This window comes from Mesitornis unicolor, unplaced genomic scaffold (assembly GCF_000695765.1).
Source record: "Mesitornis unicolor isolate BGI_N332 unplaced genomic scaffold, ASM69576v1 Scaffold49374, whole genome shotgun sequence".
NCBI classification, from domain to species: domain Eukaryota; kingdom Metazoa; phylum Chordata; class Aves; order Mesitornithiformes; family Mesitornithidae; genus Mesitornis; species Mesitornis unicolor.
The window spans coordinates 1-21,783 of record NW_010183074.1 but is presented as its reverse complement, the minus strand read 5'-3'; the positions used below and the strand labels follow the sequence as shown (position 1 = coordinate 21,783).

Sequence of the window (21,783 nt, the reverse complement as noted above, 5' to 3'; positions counted from 1 at the left end):
CCTTGACCCTCGCCCTCGTCGAGCTCGTCCGCCCTGGGCTGGACTTGTCACTATCTCTGCCGCCGAGGCGCAGCCTCGGGCACGGTGGTCTCCGGGCTGTCCCCACGGCCGGATCTCCAGCGGAAAACAGCCGCAGCTCGATCTTGAGGGATTTGGGGGCCTCTGGAGCTGCCGAGGCGCAGGAGAGCCCGCCAGGCCGTCGCCGTGTCTGTGGGGTAGCCAGGCCCGGGGTGGGTTCCCCACGAGTGGTAGACATCGTGGTGGTCTCTGGTGTCCACCTACAGAGCAGTGCTTGGTGAATGGGGTTCAATAAAGTGTCTGATTACAGCAGGACTACAGGGGTGATCCAGAACCCCAGAGGAGACCAGGTCAAGGTTCAGTTGTTTTTTCTTTCCCTCCCTGTTTCTGTGACCTGCGAGGTTAGATTGAGAGTTTGCCCAGTGTCTGTCGAAAGCACATTGTGTTTCCAGGACATTATTGGCAGACAATGAGTTTTTAAAATTACTTTGTGCTTTGGATTATTTGGATACTGAGAAAGATAAGAACAAACGAATGGTAATCAAAAATATGACCCACATTTAAGTCACACGTGTAAGTGCATGTTGGCACAGGCTGCCAAGATTTCATGCCAGCTTGCATTGTGAGATTGAGTTGTCCACAATTTTTTTAATCCAAAGACATTAAGAATCCTTTCTTCAGTGTTCCTCCTACACAGTTTATTTTTAAATACTACCTGAAACATCGTAAGGGACAGAATGTTTTTATTACGGTGAAGTAACAGAGGACTTCTAGAAACTTCATGCACTATAAAAGAAGATTTAAAATTGCCCAAGGGAGATCTCTCATTGTGCTTTTTCTATAAAAAATTGGTTAAGTTACAAGTTTATCTCATGTGTTTACCAGAGACTTGTCGCTGTAACAGACAATCTTGGCAACGTCATGTGTACTAAGGATGATCCATCCTATCTTGTGTCTGTTGTGGCATGGTGTATGCATCATGCCCAGAAAATTTCCAAGCAACCTGAGGTTGCAAAACAGGATATTCCTTGTAGCTATTTCTGTCTTCTAACAGAGATTCCTCTTCCATGAGGCATCTCAAAATTTGGGTGGATAAACAGGCTTCCTAGTAAAGCTCTTCAATTCCCCCCCCCCTTCTAGCTAAGTCTTTCTGGTGCTGTGAAGGCTGATGAATATTGGTTTAAGAAGCAAATCTGAAATTATAAGATGAGCTCACCCAGGGCAAAGTATATAAGAAAATTTATCTTCTTCTAGTTAATGTAGGAGTGAATATGTACTATGAGTTCGATGTGTGTCTTTACATTTCTTAACATAGAACAAAATATTGAATCATTCCTAGTTCAGAAGGTACTCTTACCTTTGTACCTTTAATTTGGTTTTGGTGATGTTAAAGATAAGTAGACTGTTATGACATTGTACAGTGTGTGCACAAGCAGTTCTGTTGCACAGATCATAATTTGGGAATTTTTAAACTTTGGAATGCCTTATTTTGCTGGAAATTGGTGTACGTGCCAAATGTGCCTGTATGCAAGCATTCAGTCATCCCTTGCAATATTGTAGTAGTAGGTTCAAGAAAGAACAATTTTTTACATAAATGTCCAGATGAGTTTGATTGTAAGAACAGCCATACGAGCACAGATCAAAGTTCCACCTAGCCTAATATCCTGTCTTCTGGCCAACAGTGTGTGGTATAGTGGATAGGAATAAGACTGACGTATAATTGCATTTCCCCCAAATACACTTTCATCTTCCAGCAATCTGTGGCTTGAGAGTTTTCTAGCAAAATGTATTTGAAAAATGAAATAGGACAGTCCTTTCCACAGGTACTGCTAATATTTTCTGTCAGATAGGCCGGCTCATGCATCATGACTGAACTCAGAACTGTCTTTAACTTTAAAGTTTGTTTATTTGTTGAAGACCTGAACAAGGAAGGGCTTATGTGTCTGAAATATTATGTTTTTTCCAGCTATTCTTTGATCCACTGAAAGATACCTGTCTTTATGCAAACTTAAAGGCTGCATTTTTCTGTAGGCATTAATGGACTGAGGTGGACCATTCTGGGGGTCCATTGAAATAGATATGCTAATGTATACATATCTTGCATTCTATAATTAGGCACATATTTTATCCTTTTTTTAAAACATTGGAAGTTTAATTCTGCTGCAAGCAGGAAAGAAGAGACATTTTCTTTTGTGGTTCTTTGTTCCAGAATCTTTCATCTAGATTGGTCTATTTTTGTCTTTTAATGTTTAGCATATTTGAAGATTAAAGCAAGGCTTAAAAAGTTTGGTTAAAGCATTTACTTGATTAAAGTATTTGCTGAGGAATGGAATTTTGTGAAAGTAAACTTTTCCAATATACTTAATGTTAAGGGACTACTGTCTCTTGAGGTGTGTACAGTGCACAAATTGGAGCTAGTACACCTAGTCAAAATTAAGGTGGGGAAAAAAACCACCTTTTTCTTTTATTAATCTTTGTATGATGCAATTTTTTGGGGTTGGAAGGGATGTGAGTATCATCTCTCGGTTGGTCCTCGTAGGGAACTGATCATCTTCATGGCCCTCCTCTGGGCTTGCTTCGACAGAGTCATGTCCTTCTTACGTTGGGGATCCCAGAGCTGGATGCAGTGCTCCAGGTGTGGTCTCATGAGAGTGGAGCAGAGGCAGAGAATCATCTCCCTCGACCTGCTGTCCGTCCAGCCCAGGATAGGGTTGGCTTTCTGGGCTACCATCTTATATACTGTTGTAATAGCTGCACAGGTTTTACCTGTTTTGAAACAGGAGGATGCATGGAAAGCTATTGTTACATAGCAACACATTTTATTAACAGAGTATTGTAGAATTCAATTTAATTATATTTATTAATTCCATTTAATTATATGAACTGGGTTTTTCAGCCTGTGTGAGAGTTAGTCAGCCTCTTGAGCCAGTAACTTTTATTTTCTTGTGTGTACTAAAGATCAGTAAGAAATTATTCATGTTGCCCCACTTCCAGTCTTGAATAGTTTGTAAATTCAGCATAATATCAATAATATTTTGTGCTTTTTCTAGTTTTAACCATTAAAGAGATATTTTGCAAGATATATGTTCTTTCAAAATAACTTCATTTTCCTTGTCTAACATACTATTCTTTACCTGGTTATTTCAACACTGTATGCAGCTGGTTATGTTAATACTTCAATACCTATTGAACAGAAGTAATGAATAAAATAGTGACATTTTCTGTCTGATTTATTGCAGGGTATTTACAACAGGAAAAACTTCTAGCTACTTGCCGTGAATTTATTTTGGAAAGCTCAGATTTGAAAGAATATGCAGAGCACTGTACAGAGGATGGGTTTATTCCAGCCTGCTTGCTGGTGGGTTTGTATTTGCAAAGCAGAAAGTTACATTGTCTTGCATCCATGGAATGGAAAATTGAGATTTTTCAGTGTAACAACATACTGTTTAAAATGTTAAGTTGGACTATCGACACTTTTTTGGTGTGTGGGTTGTTGGTTTTTTTTGCATCCTATGGTATTAGCAGTTATTTGGTTTCTAGTATTTAATATTACTAAGGAAAATTTAAATAAATATAATATGCAAATTGGTTTCAGCACATTACATTTCGTCTCCTTTATAGCTTTGAGATTGATTTCTGGAGGAGTGTTGCAAGGGTTTTATTGATTTCAGGGTTGCTCTTGTAATTTATTGGAGATTGCTTTCTTACGTTAGATACAGCAGCTGGTAATGTTCCATTTCAAGTATATATTAAATATTTAGGTAAGATACCTCAGCTTTATCTAAGGCTACCAAATTTTGGTAACAAAAGCTGTATTTCAGTTCAGCTTCCCCTTTGATTGGTATCCTCTGCTTTTGTCCCAGGTGAAATTTGGAACTTAGAGTGTACATAAATACAGTGTGTAGCTACATATGTAGATATGTTAATATAGCTATGAGATAATTAGATACTTTGCATTTTTAACTTATACAAAATGGAATTTTTAATGTAGCATCCAAATTAAAGGGTTTAGCTATTGCTATGTATCAACCTTTTAATGTTTATATGTGCATTTTCTTCCTGTTTTCCATTTCAGTCTTCTAATCCATCAGTTAATTATATGTTCTGGGATTCTGTCCACAGTGTTCAAACTTTGACAAAATCTTTCTTGAGATCTGAGACCATCGTGCACTTATTCAAAACAGACCATTGAAGTTATTTTGTTTACAAGTTATTAGTCATCTGTTCTCTGTGGGTAGGAAATTCAGAACCAAGTTATGGCCAACAAAAATTAGAAAAACCAAATATAAAGTTTATTCAGATTCTTAAAGCTTTTAATTCTTCTTCTCAGTAGAAACATTTTTCCTGTTTTTCATAGAAAAGTGATGATATGATAGTGTCTAACAGAAAAACCTCACTGCAACTCAAAATACTTGCAATAAAGGGCTGTATTTGTCATACCACTTCTCACTAGCAAACAAGACAAGAAGGTGCAACATATAATAGCGATTACTTTAAAATCACGATTCTCTTTGTTTCACCTGAAGTACCCAAACAAGTAAATATGATAGGAAAGTTAATTCTGTGGGACTGTTAAGAACTTTTTACTTTAGACAGAAGTTCTCTTCACATTTGCATCTTAATGCATGTTGCATTCCAGCATGATACTTACTTACTATTCTGGTACAGCTTTTCATCACCTTATTTTTGTGGTTTTATTCCATAATAAAAAAGGTGAGTGGAGGTCATACAGCTCTAATTGTTATACCAGTGTTGTGCAATGAGATCAAGCACTTCACATTTTGCGTTCATAATGGCATTTTGTTCCATGCTTTCTACCTAGTTTGAGACATCTCAGCACCAGCAGCACACCATTCCTTGTGCTGAAGGTCAGCATGGTGTAGTCTTCTAAAGAACTGGTTAAATATAATGTGATACAGCAGACAAAGTGTTACTAGTGAGGATTCTAAGATTGGCTTTTTTTTTTCCAGTCTCTGTGTGGAAAAAACTTGACAACTATTCTTAATGAATATGTAGCCATGAAAACAAAAGGTAAGCCTTCAGAATGAGATTTTATTTTATTTTCCATGTTTATATGTTGTGAACTCCTTGATGAAGAGGTAATACCTCCAGCTATGTAAGAACTTAAAGCAATCCCCCATCTATGCTAGAAGTTGAAGGTTTCTATGTTATGCAGACAACAGCCAGTTAGATCAGCCTCTTGTGAACAAAATTAATTTATCTTATTTTGGATTTGCCAGCATGTATTTTCAATTCAAATTTGAGCAGAACTTCTAATGTAATAAAGCACAAAGATATAATAGGTATGCAAAATGTGTGGGCTTGTGCTTGTAAAATTATACTTTTAATTGTTTATACTATGAATAGGAGGGGCAGGTGCTGATCTCTCTCTGGTGACCAGGAATGGGACACAAGGAAATGGAATGAAGCTGCGTCAGGGCAAGTTCAGATTGGACATTAGGAAAAGGCTCTTCACTGAGAGGGTGGTCGGGTGCTGGAACAGGCTCCCCAGGGAAGTGGTCACAGCACCAAGCTTGCCAGAGTTCAAGGAGCATCTGGGCAATGCTCCTAGTCGTATGGTTTAGTTTTAAGTAGTCCTGCGAGGAGCAGGGAGCTGAACTCAGTCATCCTTATGGGTCCCTTTCAACTTGAGATACTCTATGATTCAATGAAATAATCAGAAAGTGTGAAATGTTTCCTGTCTTGTTTTGTAAATTAATTAAAATACATTCATAATAACTTAATAGTTTTTATGAATTTTAGAGAGAGAGAATTTCCTGGTTTTAAAAGCAGTTATTGAGCTTCTGAATGTTGCCAAGTCCTACAATTTTTGATACATGTTGTATGATCAGATTTTAGTGCTGTTTGGTTCTAAGACTTGCAACTCAAGACATGCCATGTCTGGAACATTTTTGAATGTTTTTTTTCCTTTCACACTAGGTTTAATAGAAATGGTAGCTAAGACACTAACATACTTTCTTCAAAATAGTTTTTACTTGGCAGCTTAAAAAGCTTTATAAATGGATCTACTGACATCTTTCCATTTATATTTTAGTGTTCTGTGCTTCAAAAATCCCAAGTCTTTTTACCTGTTTGGGTGGCATCTTAAAATAAAGAATTACTTTCAAAGGCCTGTCTGCCAGGTTACATTTTTCAAAAGCACAGAACTGACTAGGGAATATGAATACCATTTCCAGAAGTGAGTTGAGTTAGGTTAGGTTAGCATGTGTCTGTCCAGGAGTCAACACCATGTACAGATTCCATTGAGAATTATCATGATGAATGTCTTTGCCACCGTTTCATTTAGGCTTCTGAAACTGAGAACTGTATCCATCATGAGTGTGTGTTCATATCAATCAAATTGCTTACAGTAGTAGTTAGGGTTCTCTAATTAACATAATATTAAGAGGGCAACTAGACATCTAAAGTTAGATGATGCTTGAAACACCCCATAATAGTTATTTTGCTTGTGATTTTACTTTTTCTCAACATATATCTGTTTTAGGCATCTGAAAATTTTTTTATTGTTTGTTTTAGAAACAACAAGTGAAGTTCCAGCAATGATGTCATCTCTATGGAAAAAATTGGACTATACCCTTTCTCAGATCAGGTAATACAGTTTTAAAATCAGGAAAGTAAAATTTCACCCGAAGAGCGAGTCGCGTTGTTTGTCAACTTTTGTACAAGAATGGTTTTGCTCTGTATTGTCTCCAAGAGATGGTAAAAGAGATAGGTATGCGAGTTGATGGTTGAGTAGACATTTCAAGATGTTAAGGCAGGACTAGCAGATAAGGAGGGCATTGGTGTGAGTATGTGGGCTTCCTGTAATAAAACAATACACTGTGACTCATTTAGAATCTGATACCATTGTGGTTACTCAATCAAAAATACAACAGTAAGCTTCATTTGAAGAATCTGTCACCACTGTTTAAAGAATAAAAATATCAATCAGATTGAAGCTCTCTGAAGTAATGTGTGGTTGGGATCAGGCTGACATTAACCATATGATAGATACTGTTGCACTGTGTAGCTAAGTGTTTCCATTGTGCTCATTTTATTTATGTCACCTGCTTTATTTTTTAGGAGCATGCAGAATTCCACAGGATTTTCTGCTAATCAAAGAAGTAAGTAACTGAGCCAATTCCATGGGATCCGTAAGCTTTTATGTTCAAATTATCTGTTTCGGAAAAAAATGGAGGAATGCTGTAACAAGCAGTAACGCATCCTTACTCTTAAAATGGTGTCAAATCTCTACTGCAGGCAGTGCTTTTTTCCAGCTTGTCTGTTGTCTTCAGTGCAATCTGTGGATTAGTAATGATCAAGAAAGGAAAGTAAGAGAAGCTGAGCTTTTTGCAAGGGGCTTAAATTCTCTAGATAGCATCATCTTCTCTGCTGAAAACCTTTTAGAGGTTTACACAGTTAAAAAGTTTAAAAACTGCTGCTTGAGTCCTGAAGCTGTTGTCTTAATTTGTGGTTCACAGAGGAATTGAAAATATTACTGGTCTAATCATGATGCAGTTTCATTTCCATAGAAGGGGAATTAGTCTTGGATCAATTATTTTTTTAATGCATAAAAACGTGTTTCAAAGCAAAATATTGAAAGATACTTGTTCTGTCTAGAATTGATTGATTCATTATGAAAACTGCCAAGTGAACTCTCAAATAGGAAAAGTTATTTTACTTTAATTTTTTTTTTACTGTGTAGTACTTCTACTGAGTAACTTGCGTGAGAATGTGAAATATAGGTAGTGATGGTTCTTGGATCTGATATTCACTGGATCGGGTCATGTTCTGTTGTTTAAAGTTGTCAGATTTAATCTGATAAATAAATGCGAACTTACACTGGTTGGCTATTTTAGTTAAGGTTAGTTATGCGAGTGGTATATTATGTAATGAAACATTGCTTTGTTATGATGTATTCCTGTAAATATTTAGGCAGTAATACAAGTATGGTTACAGTTTCTGAGTAAGTTCGTTGCATTTCTTGAGTTAATTTGGCTCAAACCTGTAAAACAGAAGACAAAGATGGGTGTTGCTTACATTTTGAGTTTCATTAATTAGTTGTTGAAGCCCAAAAAAGTTTCAATGGAGCATCCTTAATTGGGTCTTGGAAAATCAGCGTTTTACAATTCCTTTATCGTATATTTTCATCTTGTGTTTATTATCTCCAGCACGTACAAGAAGTGGAATTGTAGAAATGAAAAGACAGAGAGTGCTTCAGCAGTCGGCTCCTCCAAACTCAGGATTGCTGTCAGTAGCCCAGCAGTCAGGGTCACAAAATTCCTCTTCTGCTGTAGCTCCTCAAGTTATTCACAGGCCAACAATAAATCAAAGCATGTCACAGACAAGACTGAATACGTTGTTTGTGCACCAGTCTCAAACACAAGAAAATAAGATCACCAGTAAGTTGCACGCTGTTTTAAACAATTCTTTCTCTTGTGAAATATCTGTTGATATAGATGGACGTTTTCTAGAATCAGGGCTAAACATCTTTCACCAAAAATCTCAGACAATTTATGCTTTGTTCCCCCAGCTCTCCAAGCTGGTTGAGGTGATTAAAATAAAAGGAGTGCCCAGAAGAAAAATGGCTCTTGCATACTTACTTGCAAATGTAGCTTCAGAGATCAGAAGTGTATTAATTTGTCATTATTTTATTCTGTGTTCTCACGCTCATCCAAACCACTTGTTTTAGCAGATAGGGATGAATAACATCAAGTAGATGTTCTTCTCAGGATATATTTAAAAGGAATGGTTCTCATTATCTTAATAATACCAAATTATTTTGTATGAATTCCCAATAATTGATTGCAACTTAATAAGTGATGTGTAGATTTCTATAGTGCTAAAAGAATGTAACTGGAAAAGATACTGACATCATGACGTTTTTGGTTTTTGCCTTATAAAGCAGGAGATTTCATACACGTTCAAGTTCCAGCATCACAAGAACGAAAGCTTCATTCAAACTTGCTTTCTCCAGGAAGACAAAAAAGGTAAGCAAGGGGTTTTTTTTGGTTTTATTTTTAAGATCTATTAGAGATTATGCAATGTTCTACTCCCTAGTGTAATCTCAGATGGTGGACTGCTTCACATTCATCCACTGAGAGTGTCCAGTGTGTGATGTTTTGCAAAAGAAAGCAAGTCAAAGAACTGAACATTAGATTGATGGGAGGTTACTTTTGCTTCTTAATTGCATATAGCCAGTCTTTACATCATTCCAGTATTAGATATGGACAAATAATCATGGAGCCTAAGATTCAGTATTCTTTTCAAAAATACCCATATCAATTACTGAAAATCTCAATATAAATGTGCATTTTTACTGTTTTTGACTTAGAAAAATTATTGGCTTCAGTAAATTTTGTCAGTAAAAATTTTCATATTTGCACTAGAAGCAATGTGAAAACCTGTTCTTATACTAGTTCTGTATTTTTTCATTCTTTGATTCCAATGTCCTTTTGTTTTTAATGAATTGGTTGATCTCTTTATGTTCCATTTGATGTCTGTATCTGTGACTAAATCCCAGTCAGTGGTTACACTTATCACTTTTCCAGATCCTTATTTATACCTTTTCCAGGTCCTTTCTATTCCTGCATGATTTTTTTGTATATAAGCAGTTTTAGTGCCACTGTTGATTGATGGTTTCAGAAGAGCCTACACCGTGAGGTCATGTAAAAACTCCATTTCCTATTCATCATCTAAATTCTTATGCAACCTAACATTTGTTTGCTTCTTTGACAGCGCCTGCTCCTTGAGAGATCTTTTTCAGTGGTGATGCCCAGACCTTTTACTAGAGTGACAGTTAATTAGAACTTGTACCACCAGTTAAAGTAACGTGTACAGAAAGGGGAAAAACTTACTGAATAGTGGGCATGGAATTCAATTTGCCATTGTGCTGTTTACCCACAGTGTGTATATTTGTAACTTCTGTGAACTCGAGTGCAATATATGTGTATGATATAATGAATCAGATATCAGCTTTTATTGTATTTCCAGTATGTAGTTAATTTTCTGTTGGTTAAAAAGCTTTGTTTGCTAAGAAGGAAGAGAAACGCTTGATTTACTGACCATTAGGTGTATTGCTTGCTATCCTCTGACAAAATACATCATAAATTTCCTGGACTGTTTCAGTGAATCTCAGAAGAGGAAAAGTGTTGCAACATCTGGACCTCTTTCAGCAACTAGAAGTTCTCAAGACCCTGATGAAGTAATAACAGAAAAAGAAAGTGAGCCCCTTGAAGAATTCATAGATGGTAACTTTCCAGTGAGTATATACTTAACAGAAGGTATTTACATTTAAGAAACAAAATTAGACTAAGTAGAACTGGTCTTTTACATGCTGTTCATCTTGGATATTATAGAAATTAATTTTAGAAGATAAATTTATTGTTTTGTATTTGAACTAGCTCTTCTGTGTACTAAACTAGTGAGGATGGCATGGCTATGTAGAGGTTTTTTTCCTTGATTTATTTGCTTTGCTAAGATACCTGTAAGCTGAATACAGTAATTTTTTAGAGAGTGGAAACTAGAAAACACATTAACCTTGCTGTGCTACAGGAATGTTTCGGGATGATTTTCATAGCAATGTCAGGCAGTCACAGATTGGCTGTCTCTCTGTTATAGTGTTCTCTCTGTTTAATTGTTGTTTTTTTTTACCAATAAGTTGGAAATTCATGCTCATTTTCTAGTAATGGTAAAAATAGAAACCTAACCGCTTTAAAACTGTTCTTTCTAGCAACTGGTTATTGAAAACGCCAGAGAAAAAATCTTGAGCAACAAATCTCTTCAGGAGAAACTTGCTGAGAACATTAACAAAATCCTGGGCAGGTAATAAAAGGAACCTCTAAACTTCATACATATTCTTATTTGATTTATTTTTGAGTTGTGAACTAATGACTTATGTGTTCCAGCGATGGCAATGTTGCTCAGGCCCCTAAACAGACAGACAGTGGTCCCATGGAACAGGAGACTTCAATTGATGAAATCCTTGGACTTCAGGTGGGTGTCAATTGCCTGGTTTACATTTTTTGAAGGCCAGGCACATGAGAACGTTCTGTTATGGGAACTATGCTGAACCTCTGTCTGATACCTGAGATTGCTCTCCCCTTTCTCTTACTCTTTGTATTTGCTTGTTTGTTTTATAATACAGCTGAGCTACCCAGGGGCAGTTCCCTTGCCATAGGTACTAACAACTTTGTGGTGTGGTGGTGGGCAGGTTCAAGGAGCTGAACTGACAGGATATGAGTATTTTGCTGCAGTTAATTTTGAACCAGATTAGCACTCTGAATTCATTCTCAGTGCCTGTACAAGGCAGCAGAACCGTGCAGCTGGGTCAAAAGCCAAGGGAGTGGGACTGCTTCTGGCAGTGGCTGTTAACATTACCTGCAGAGTGAGATTTAAGTACAATGTCCCACAGTCACCAGCTGCCTGGATCTTCAGTACCAGTAATTTGGTACCAGCTTCTGACTAGGGATCTGATCAATAACCTTATAAAAGAAAAAGGAATTTAAAATATCCTGCATCCCAAACATGTTCAGTCAGATCTGATTTTCTGATTTACTGTAAGATCGTCTAGTATAGCAAGAGAAATTGTCTTTGGAGCCTAAACAAGGATGCTGCTGCTTCAAATTTACTTTTTTCTTGCTTTTGAAGGAAATGTATGTTTACAAACTAAACCTCTAGTGTTCTCCATTCTATAATTGTCAAACTGGGAATCACAGAATTACAAAGGGCTCTTAATAAGGGAAATTGTAATCTTCACAGCCCTCATGAGAAGAGCAGCTGCCTGTATACAAAGTAGAGGTGCCTGATTTTTAAATGTTATTCTTCTGTCACTTGGTGATTTTAGGTCATTTTTTGTCAAAATACAGAGCTCAAAAGCTGTATTCCATTTTTCTGAACAGAACAAAATCAAAGCAGTTTCTTGGTTTAGAGTAGCTGAGACAAAATAATCAAGCATGTCACATGGGATATCCGCCCTTACAACCACCATATCAAAGGTTGTAGTGGCTTAGAGGAGAGAGACAGGAGAAACATTGCATTTGAACACTTGAATATGACTGAATGCCCCACTCATTTTCTTTCTGGGCTGCTATTAAACTGATCAGCTTGAAACAGGAACCTTAGAGCAGTGTCCTGTGTAGCTGTGCCTTCCACAGAAAAGTAGTTAGAAATCACATTATAAAACATATAATGGGTAAGTGAAATAAAACTTCCCTTTGCTTAGCATTGTCTTCTAGATATATGCAAATCCAAGAAATTAGGGTTAATTTGGGGATTTTTTTAGCCATGGCTGACTGGTGCAGGCTCACGGAATTCATACCATCTGCATAACCTTCCAGTATGTGCAAGATTTGGTCCTCCTTAGACAATGCTGGCATTATATGGAGAGTAACTCCAGTATGCATGTCCAGGGTATAATGTCTGACAAAGATGTCTGGGTTTTGGGGAACTTTATATCTTAAACTTGTATGTTGAAAAATATTAGTGATCCATTAAATCTGTGGCAGAAACGTTTCTAGCATTAGTCTTAGGTTTCTGTGCTGAGCAGGAGTAATAGAACTAAAAAGAATCTGAAAAGAAAACAATTTTTGTCTGGTTTTAAGTTACTCAAGTAAATAACAGTTCTGTATGTCTTGTCTTTTCTGAGGGTGAAATCCATATGTCAGAAGAGGCTATACAGGACATTCTAGAACAGACTGAATCAGATCCAGCTTTTCAAGCACTCTTCGACTTGTTTGATTATGGTAGGGTGTATTATTTTCATTTGTACCAGTACTATAATGCATCATGAATGGTTAGTTTTCCTAAGTGTTGCTTGAAGAAGCTAAGGTAATTCAGCTGGCCTCTTTGCAAGCGAAATGGGTTGTATGCATCTGTGTCTCCCAATACAGAATTGGATTTTTTATACATTTTTACATTACTATAAAGTACAGCATTTTCTTGTGGTTGAAATTCTGGTTTTGTGCTGGTTCAGTGTTTGTTTTGTTGCTGTTATTTTAGACTCTTCTGGTCTAGATGATAGTTTGTACTTGTTTACTGTGTTGCAAATTTTTTCTATTTGTCTGATCGAGGATATCCTTCCATTAAAATACAAAGATGTTTTAGTGCTATTTCTGGATTTGTAATGAATATAGAAAAATAGTTATTTTAGTTAAGGGTGGCGTGTCTTGACTTTGGAATCTCCATGCTTCATGTAAAATATAATAATCACATTTGTGTGTAAAATGACATGTTTAATCATTCCTCATGCCTTATTTTGAAAATAGGAAAGAGCAAGGTAAACAAGAACTTACCTGCTGGTCAGAGTGGAGTAGAAAATGCAATCCTGGTGGATGAGGATAACCTGGAAACACTGGAAAGTTCTTTAGGAGCAGAAGAAACTGGTAGATGTAGGTTCTTTTGGTTTTTTTCTCTAAGATCTCTTCTAACTTTTCACTTTGAAAGTATTTTCAGACAATTAGTAAATTTCCCAATCTTTCTGTTTTCAGTTCTAGTATCCAATCTGACATTTACATTGCATGAACGTACGGATACATCTAGTCTGTCAGAAAGTTTCAGCCTATTAAATTTAATAGTAGTCCGTCAGTGTACTTCCAAGTTCCATTTGGTAAGCTCCTAAATGAAATCAGAACGTCCGCAAAACTGTTTTCTTATTCAAAACAGAGATACTTTGCAATTTTCACTGTGGAACATGTGAATATAAATATAATATTTTACATCTAACCATTCTAGTGTTTTCTCTCTATTCTGTAATGTATGGGTTATTAATACGCAAAAAGAATCTAACTCTGTACAAAAGGTATGTTTAGTGTGTCTACTTAACAGTAGTCAGTCAGTAGCAGATATTTAGCGAAAGTATATGAGAAATAGAGCTGGAACTTCTTTGTCCTGATATGTTTCATGTGCTTCTGGAAATCTGATTTAGTGACTCGAGCCATTTGCTTATTATGTGTATACTTATTATTATAAGTACAAACTGATTTGCCAGATTGCCTAATTATGTAATCTAACTGTGCGTTTCATGTACTTTTCTACTCAGCTTGAAATTAAGGATGAGTAGCATTATTCTCACTTAGCTTTGTGTGAAACAGTTTTCCATTGAACAGATAAGTTGCTTTAAAAATGCTGCAAAAGAATCATCTGTTCTAATTATTTTGGAACTTATTCTCTGCTTTACAGGTGATAATTCTGGAGAATCACTGTCCTGTAAAGGCTTTCAGTTAGGAGAAGCATCATGTGCCTTGAAGACCAACATTAACAGTGATGATGTGGCTAAGAAAAATACAGCCAATGAACAGCTGCATGGAAATGGTAGACCAAGGAAGCAAACTGAAGTCCTTAAAACCATTACCTCTGAACATATTGGAGAGCTTGAAATCGCTTTCAACCCTGTGCCTGGTTTGACTGAACCTCTCAAGAAACAGACTTCTGATAGCGAATTCAGTGAACACTGCGGAGATTCTTATGATAAAAAAGAGTCATCTGCATTAGTATCTGAAAGTGAGAGAGCTATGGAAATTGAAAAAGGCCCACTAAGTCATAGTGCTCAAAGTAGTCCTAATTTAGAACTTGTTCATTCTGGTAGTCCACAGATTTCTTTGATTTCATTGGTAGAAGGTACTATAGCCAGTGAAAACAGAGGACGTTCTGGAAGTCACTTATCACCAGATACATCACAATCTGAAAAAACACTTGCTAAAAGCCCTTCTCATGGGACCCCTGGCCACAGTGCACTGCTCAGGAAAAACAATTCATCAATTTCTAGCCCATCAGCAGAGGCAGGAAAAGAGCAGGGTGTAACAAATGGCACAGCTGCCCTGCCTGGTATTTTAGAGGACAGCTCTAGCCACTGCTCCAACCATCAGGAACAGAGTACACAGCCAGACTGCGCTGCAAGATCTGCAGTGAAGATTTCGGATCTTGAGAAAACAGAGTTGCAGCTTGAAGTTGTTGATACTTCTAACAAACCTTATTCAAATGATCAGCACACACTTGATAAGCCTTGTAAGAAAGATTTTAACCTCCCTTCAGGACTGCCAAACTCAGAGGGAACACAAGGGGAAATGCAAGAACCTTCATCTTCTACAAAAGTAGATGCTGATAATTTATATTTCTCTGCTGGTGATGGTGCATGTACAGAAATTTCTGTAGTATCCACTGAAAATAATCTTACTACATCTGAAATATGCCACCCTCCTCTCCCAGAAACTGCATCCTCAACAGATGAGTCGGGTATCGAGGGAAAAAGTATTAGCAGTGTTTCTTCCAGTAGTCAACCAGTGGATGTTGATCCTTCTAATACCATGTCCCTCAAGATTATCATCAGTGATGATCCGTTCATCTCCTCAGACACAGAGTTAAATAATGCTGTTTCCAGCATCACAGGAGAAAACTTGCGAACTATAATATTGTCTTCTCCAGCCAAATCCCCGACCAAAACTGCAGGCTTGTCCAACTGTCTCACTTCAGAAGACACAGAAAAAAATGTGGATTCAGCTTTGGCAGAGCAGAATCTTCTTGTGCTTAGACCGAAGGATCCTGTAGTCACTGCAGTTACCACTCAGAATGAAGACTGCACTGTTTTTTCGGTTGCGGGTACGACGAGTCTTTCCAAGGAAGGAGGATTTATACAGTTGCTGCCAGCGACAAGCACGGCTTTTGGGAATTCGAACAACCTTTATATAGCCACCTGCGTGACTGATCCAGCTGCCTTGGGCACAGCTGTAACAACGCTATCAAATGTAGTTGTCTTGCCTGGCAATTCCGTGCCTCTTGCTGCCCAAGCCCCAGTTGTGCAGCAGTTACAGACTCCTCCTCGATCCAGCAATATATTTGCAGCAAACCAGACTGTCTCCTCAAATTTCCCACAAGGTAATCGCATTATTGGAAAAATCACCGAGAATGTGGTGTTTAGACAGCATTTTTATTCTTTTTTTTTTTTTGTAAATGCCTTAAAAGTAAACTGAATTTTTAAATATTGCTCTATCTGTCCCTTGAAAATCTGTCAGGAGTTTTGTATTTCTGGAGTATATTAGTTGGTACTGAAAATGAAACAAAAATTACAAAGAATCATTGACCAGACTGCTTTGAAAAAAAAAAATAGCCTCATATTTCACAAGTTTAAATTACATAATTTTAAGAGTGATAGATTTAGAAAGCATATTTTGGCTTGCACTAGAAAAGATTCTATTTTTTTCGGATAAATTAAGCTGTTTGCTTGTTTTAATAGGTTTCCTGTTATAAGTAGAATGCTATGTGTTATGGGTACCCATATTTAGTTTAGATAACTTGCTAGATGTAGATACTGCTTCCAAAATTACCTTCTTGTTTTATTTTGTTTTCTAAAGACCTAGTCTGCACTAGAAGTACATTTAGGCAAATATGAAAGTGTAACATTATTTCTTTCCATAATATAAAATCTCTCCTGGTGCAAGCAATTTTATTACTACAGTGATTAAAATTCCAAGTGCTTTTTAAGATGTTAAACCTAATTATACACTGGTTATAATCAAGGCATTTAGACTTCTTTCCTAAACTAAAATCTTGTTGCAGTTATCCTTGAATTTTTGTGTGTAGCCATTTCGTTGTGGTCAGAGGTCGGTGCGACCGTATGTGCAGGATCTTAGTGCTGGCCTTTTCTGTCCTTTGGATTTCTTTATGAATATGTTATCTCCAGGCTTTTTTCACAGGGAGAGAAACAGAAGTTTGCCCATTCCTCTGCATTTGGTGTTTTTCCCAGTGGTGCTCATGTAACTGAAGAACTGTGTGGAATCATTTTTTCTCTCACTTTTCAATTAACGTGCTATAATTTCTTTATTTTATAATTCCCATATATCTGGCAGCTGGACGCTCTTATGACCTGCTAGCATAACTAATTTGAAACAACTATTTTAACAGTGATTTAAATAGTTAAGTAGGAAACTTGGGTTTAAATAGCCCAAATTAGTCTTCTTGTGCTTCATTTTTTTCAAATAGCTGATCTGAAATGCACTCATTAACTGAAGTCTTTGTGTACCACATTGAACACCTCCTGCCAGCCAGGAATACATGTTAGATACCGAGGTACAGACAAAACCAGCCTTTCCCCACTTTCTGTGTGCTCACAAGGGGAAGGTGTTATGGGTGCACTGGAAGAAGAAAAAAAAATCTGCTAACAACTTTTGAGCATGCTGATTGTAGGGAATAGGCTGCAAATAATAGGGCTTTTTTGCTAAGCAGCAAAGTGAGCTACTTAATTTTTCTAGGGTTTTTTATAAATGAATTTAAAGTTCAAGCATTAACATAGATATGTGATACTTCAAGCTTAATTTTAAACTATTTCTTAAGGAAAACAGGGTTTAACTAAGAATCTCATTTAAACTACAAATAATGGCTACTTACCCAGTTGTCTAGTAGAGTCATATAGTAAGGACCATGAAGTTGTTTTGAAAAGTCAAACCTTGCCACAGGTTTGACCATGCATAATTTTAAGAAATGCTGTCTTGAAGCTTTTCTTGTCATTGAAGTCTTTTCGTTTCTGTACAGTTTTAACACTTGGATATTTTGTAGGCTCTGCCATTATAATTACATCTCCAGTGCAACCTGTTCTGCAGGGAATGGTGGGAATGATACCGCTCTCAGTGGTGGGGCAGAATGGAAATACCTTCTCAGCACCTGCCTGCCAGGTGAGCACATCACCAGTAAACCGTTGTCTTTTCAGTATGAAAGCTGAAGTGATGAGGCGTCCTTTGGTAAACTGTCATGAATATTATGATTCTTTCAAGGTTCTACACGTGCCTGTGGCTAACCCAGTGAGTGTCCCAAAACTTCCCATCCCTCCCAAGTCACAAAAGATTCCTGGAGCAAGGAACAAGACTAATACAGGTACCCAGATTGCATCCTGGAGAAGGGCAGAGGAGAAGTGGGGGTTCTGAGTGGTAAAGTTTTATAAATACCAGTGCTCCTCTGCCAGGTCACTGCTGCATTGACTTTGAGAGAGGCCTTTAATTAGTAACTATATTTGCTCAGTTTACAAACAAGCCTCCCAGTATATTAAATAATTCCAGATTTGGAATCAAGCTTATTTTGGAAATTTTGTTTTAAGAGTCTAATGCACTTTAAAAAATGTACTTTTTTTTGTGTTTCTGGTTATTTTTCATCTCATTGATTGTAAGTACAGTTTACTGCTGCCATCGAAATGAAGCCACACAGAAATTCAGAAGTTACTAGAAGAGTCAGCAATTTTAAACATTTATTAAGGAAAATATTTAAGAGAAGTGTTGTGTGTTTATACAAAAATGCACTCTGTTTTCTTTCCTATTTCAGGTATACATTTGTGTATGTTTTATTTGAGACCTTGCTTCTCAAAATAGTAAATTGAAACAAGACTGGAGTTACATTCATTTGTCAGTGTTGGGAAGAAGTAAAGAAAAATAATTGAAAATGCAAAATAAATTGAGCTATAAGGCCAACTTGTGCATTAGCTTATCTACCTTTTTTAAAAACAGGTAGGCTTATACATAAAAATGAAAATAGGGTGAAGTTTCAAATTAAGAAAAAAGTTAGTCTGCATTCTGGTTTGCTGATGGAGAACTGGGAGTTCCCTGTGGTTGTTTCCCTTCTGCTTGGAAATCCCTGCTGTGCATTTTTAAGTCCAGCACAATTGGTTTCGTCTTGCCAGGCCTGCGTATCCTCCAAGTGTAGAGAGGAGGCAAGCTTCTTGTTTATACTTAGTTGGTGACCTTTGCTACTCTTCTAATCTGTAAATTTGAAGATTATGAAAATGTGGCAGAGTTTTGTTGCTGGGTTTTTCTTTTATTGATTTTTCTGTCAGGTGAAATGTCAGAGAATCATTTAGGTTGGAAAAGATCCTTAAGATCATTGAGTCCAGTCATTAACCTAACGCTGCCAAGTTCACCACGAAACCATGTCCCTAAGTGCCACATTTACAAATGTCATTGTACCAACTGTGAGATGATTTACTCAAAATACTGGAGTTTATTGATGCCTCTTCCGTTGTTCCAGGAAAACTGGCGCCAAGCGTAGCTGAGCCTTCAAACCATGCAAATTCTCGAACACAAAGGTCAGTAGCACTCGGTGTTTAACCTCGCTTTCTTTCTCCTGTCATGAATTTCGTTGTACTGTGTTGCCTGGGAGGAGCACGGCTTTTTTAACAACGGCATAAGCAGTGCCCCTCTTCTTTATTTTTCTCTTGTCTGTGTGCTGGGAGTATCGATGCAGGTGTGTGTTAGTGCTGCTGCAGCAACTTGTTAATGACAAACCTGTGTTGGAATTCTGCTGTTACTGGTCCTGTTAATTGTGCATGGCTTTGGGTTTATTTTCATCTGTCTCAATCATAAAATAAAAATTGTTTGAGCTGAGTCCAAGCTAGCAGAAATTACCTGTTACATTTACTGGAAGATTTTGATGACTAAACCTTTACACGTATATATATATATATATATACACACACACACATATACATATATATGAATAAAATGTAATTGCTAATCAGGATAGGTACTTGTCTTCTTTTGGGCAAGTGTGAGAGAAAAAAGCAGGGTTTCTGTAGTAACTCTCGTTAAATGGACTTAGGAAACAAAAGGATGTTGGAATGAGCAAAAGAGTGTAGAAAGAGATAAGTTTTGTTTAAATTTTCGAGGTGAAACATTCTTTTATTGTAAAAATGGAATATACCTTTTTACAAAAACTCACCTATTCAGAACTCAGTTGAAATGCTTGAAAAGTGGAGGAAAACAGGAACGATAAGGTGAGCTTATTTAAAAAAAATATACCAAGGTATACAGTATACATGCCTGCAAAAATCAGTGTTTTTTTTAAAAGCCACAGAAGCAAAATTTGGGATAATATAATTTTGATCATTCAGTTTTCTATCAGTCAGTCTCCAGACGTGTTTTGCATAGCAGAGAGAGCAAACTGTTCCCTGTAAAGAGATGCAATTTCTCATTTCTACTCTGCCTTTTGTCTTATCCTAAACAAGCTGCTACCACCCATACCTTCTTTACCTCTTTCAGTGTTAATTTGACTTTTCCCTCAATAAACCACAAAGGCTTATCTTCACTGGGAGAGTATTAGTACTAGTAATAAGTAATTTTAGCACTAGTAATATCAGTAATATATAATATGTAGTAATATATAATATATATAGTAATATAAGTAATATTAGTACTAGTACTAGTAACCAGTACTAGTTTTACCTGATGCCCCTGGTTCTTCTGCTGGAAGATACAGCAAATAGTTTCCTCTTTGTTGGTTTTTTTCCCAGAGCTCTGTTGCATTTCCCTTCAGTCATCTCTTTCCAGGCTGAAGAGGTGCAGTCTGCCTTACTGTTCTTTGTATAGACTCTGTTTCATACTTTTTTGTCACCCTTTTTGGCCTTCTCTGAGCTTCCTGCAGTTGTTATCCCTTACTCTTGGTCATTGTGTATTGATAAAATACATTTAGAGAATGAAGAAAGCTTTAAGCAGGTGTTTTGAGGGACTAGAGGATACCTTCAGCCAGCCAAAATGAACTTCTGCAGTAAGAACAAGTTGCTGAAGTATTTTCATCTCATTTTCAGGAGCCCAAATTCGGACAAGCTTATCACTGCAGAACTAGGAAGGAAAGCGGAGGAGAACTTACCTGTCCCATCAGTAGAGAGCACAAGCTTGAATTCAAGACAAAACGAAAGTCACAGGAGAGTGCTTTGCTTTGATAACGTCCCACCCGCTCCAGGAGGGAATGCCCAAATTCAGACTACAAAGAGTTTATCTCAAAAAGAAAGAAATGAAAATACTTTGCTTGCTGTTGATTCTGCATCGTCCTCTGCTAAGGCACAGCCAGCAAAGAGAGAGAAAGATAAAACGTTGCCCAGAATTCTGTGTAAGCCAGAAGTTAGCAGCAACAGGAGCACATCCGCAAAGGAGCTGCAGCCCGAGCGGAAGGTGGCAACTGCAGGGCTTCCACTCGATCCCTTCCACAAAACTACAGCAAATAAAGAAAATGAATTACAAAGAGATACGGATGAGAAACAGAAGAACCAGGACACTGCCAAACTCTCAAACGGCCAGCAGAGCGCTAGCTTATGGAATGAGAAGACAGTTGCTTCAGTGCAAGAGCTGAACAAAAAGCAAGGGTCACTGTCAAATGGGACGAGCAAATCTTCTGTGTCCATGTCTTTGTCTGCAAAGGAGCCAAAGCGAGAACCAGCCAAAGTTTCCAACCAAGGCCTTTGTCTGTCAAGTCCATGTACCAAACAATGTCTGGAAATGCTGCAAGACATTCAGTGGCACAGCCCAACCAGTAAAGCAGTTGAAAACAGAGAATTGCCAGTGCCCCGTACGCCGTCCGGAGTTGGGGACAGGCATACGGAAGATACTACAGACAGCGTACGGACACCAACCTGTCGGCGCTTCAACGAGGACAGCACAACCCCTAGAATTATGGTACCCCCTGCTACGCCTGACTTGCCTGCCTGCAGCCCTGCCAGTGAAACAGGCAGTGAAAACAGTGTCAATATGGCTGCCCACACGCTGATGATCCTGTCACGGGCAGCCATCGCGCGGACTAGCACTGCAACTCCCCTGAAGGACAACACTCAGCAGTTCAGATCCTTACGGAGCGTGGTAAAGAAAAGGAAACTTGAGGACTTGAGTGAAGGTGAGAGAAATTCACGTTCTGCAAATAGAGAAGACCTTCAAAGCTCGCCAACGCCATCAAAAAAGAAGAAAATAAAGGTAAGTACACGCATTTAGTCTTTATTTAAAATTCTAAATACATACTAGACAT

The 21,783-nt window shown here is 37.5% G+C and overlaps 1 protein-coding gene across 1 annotated transcript; it reads left to right on the top strand.

The window, feature by feature from the left end:
* Positions 1-939: 939 nt before the first annotated feature.
* NPAT (nuclear protein, ataxia-telangiectasia locus) lies at positions 940-21,731 on the top strand (the record flags this gene model as incomplete). The annotated part of the gene is made up of 17 exons (XM_010183987.1): positions 940-988; positions 3,258-3,376; positions 4,989-5,049; positions 6,556-6,628; positions 7,102-7,142; positions 8,190-8,420; positions 8,561-8,563; positions 8,924-9,008; positions 10,147-10,235; positions 10,749-10,842; positions 10,926-11,013; positions 12,665-12,761; positions 13,284-13,406; positions 14,197-15,888; positions 17,566-17,681; positions 17,781-17,917; positions 20,576-21,731. Coding segments are annotated over exons 1-17 (4,254 nt in total), but the record flags the coding sequence as incomplete, so codon positions are not given.
* Between the last annotated feature and the right edge of the window lie 52 nt (positions 21,732-21,783).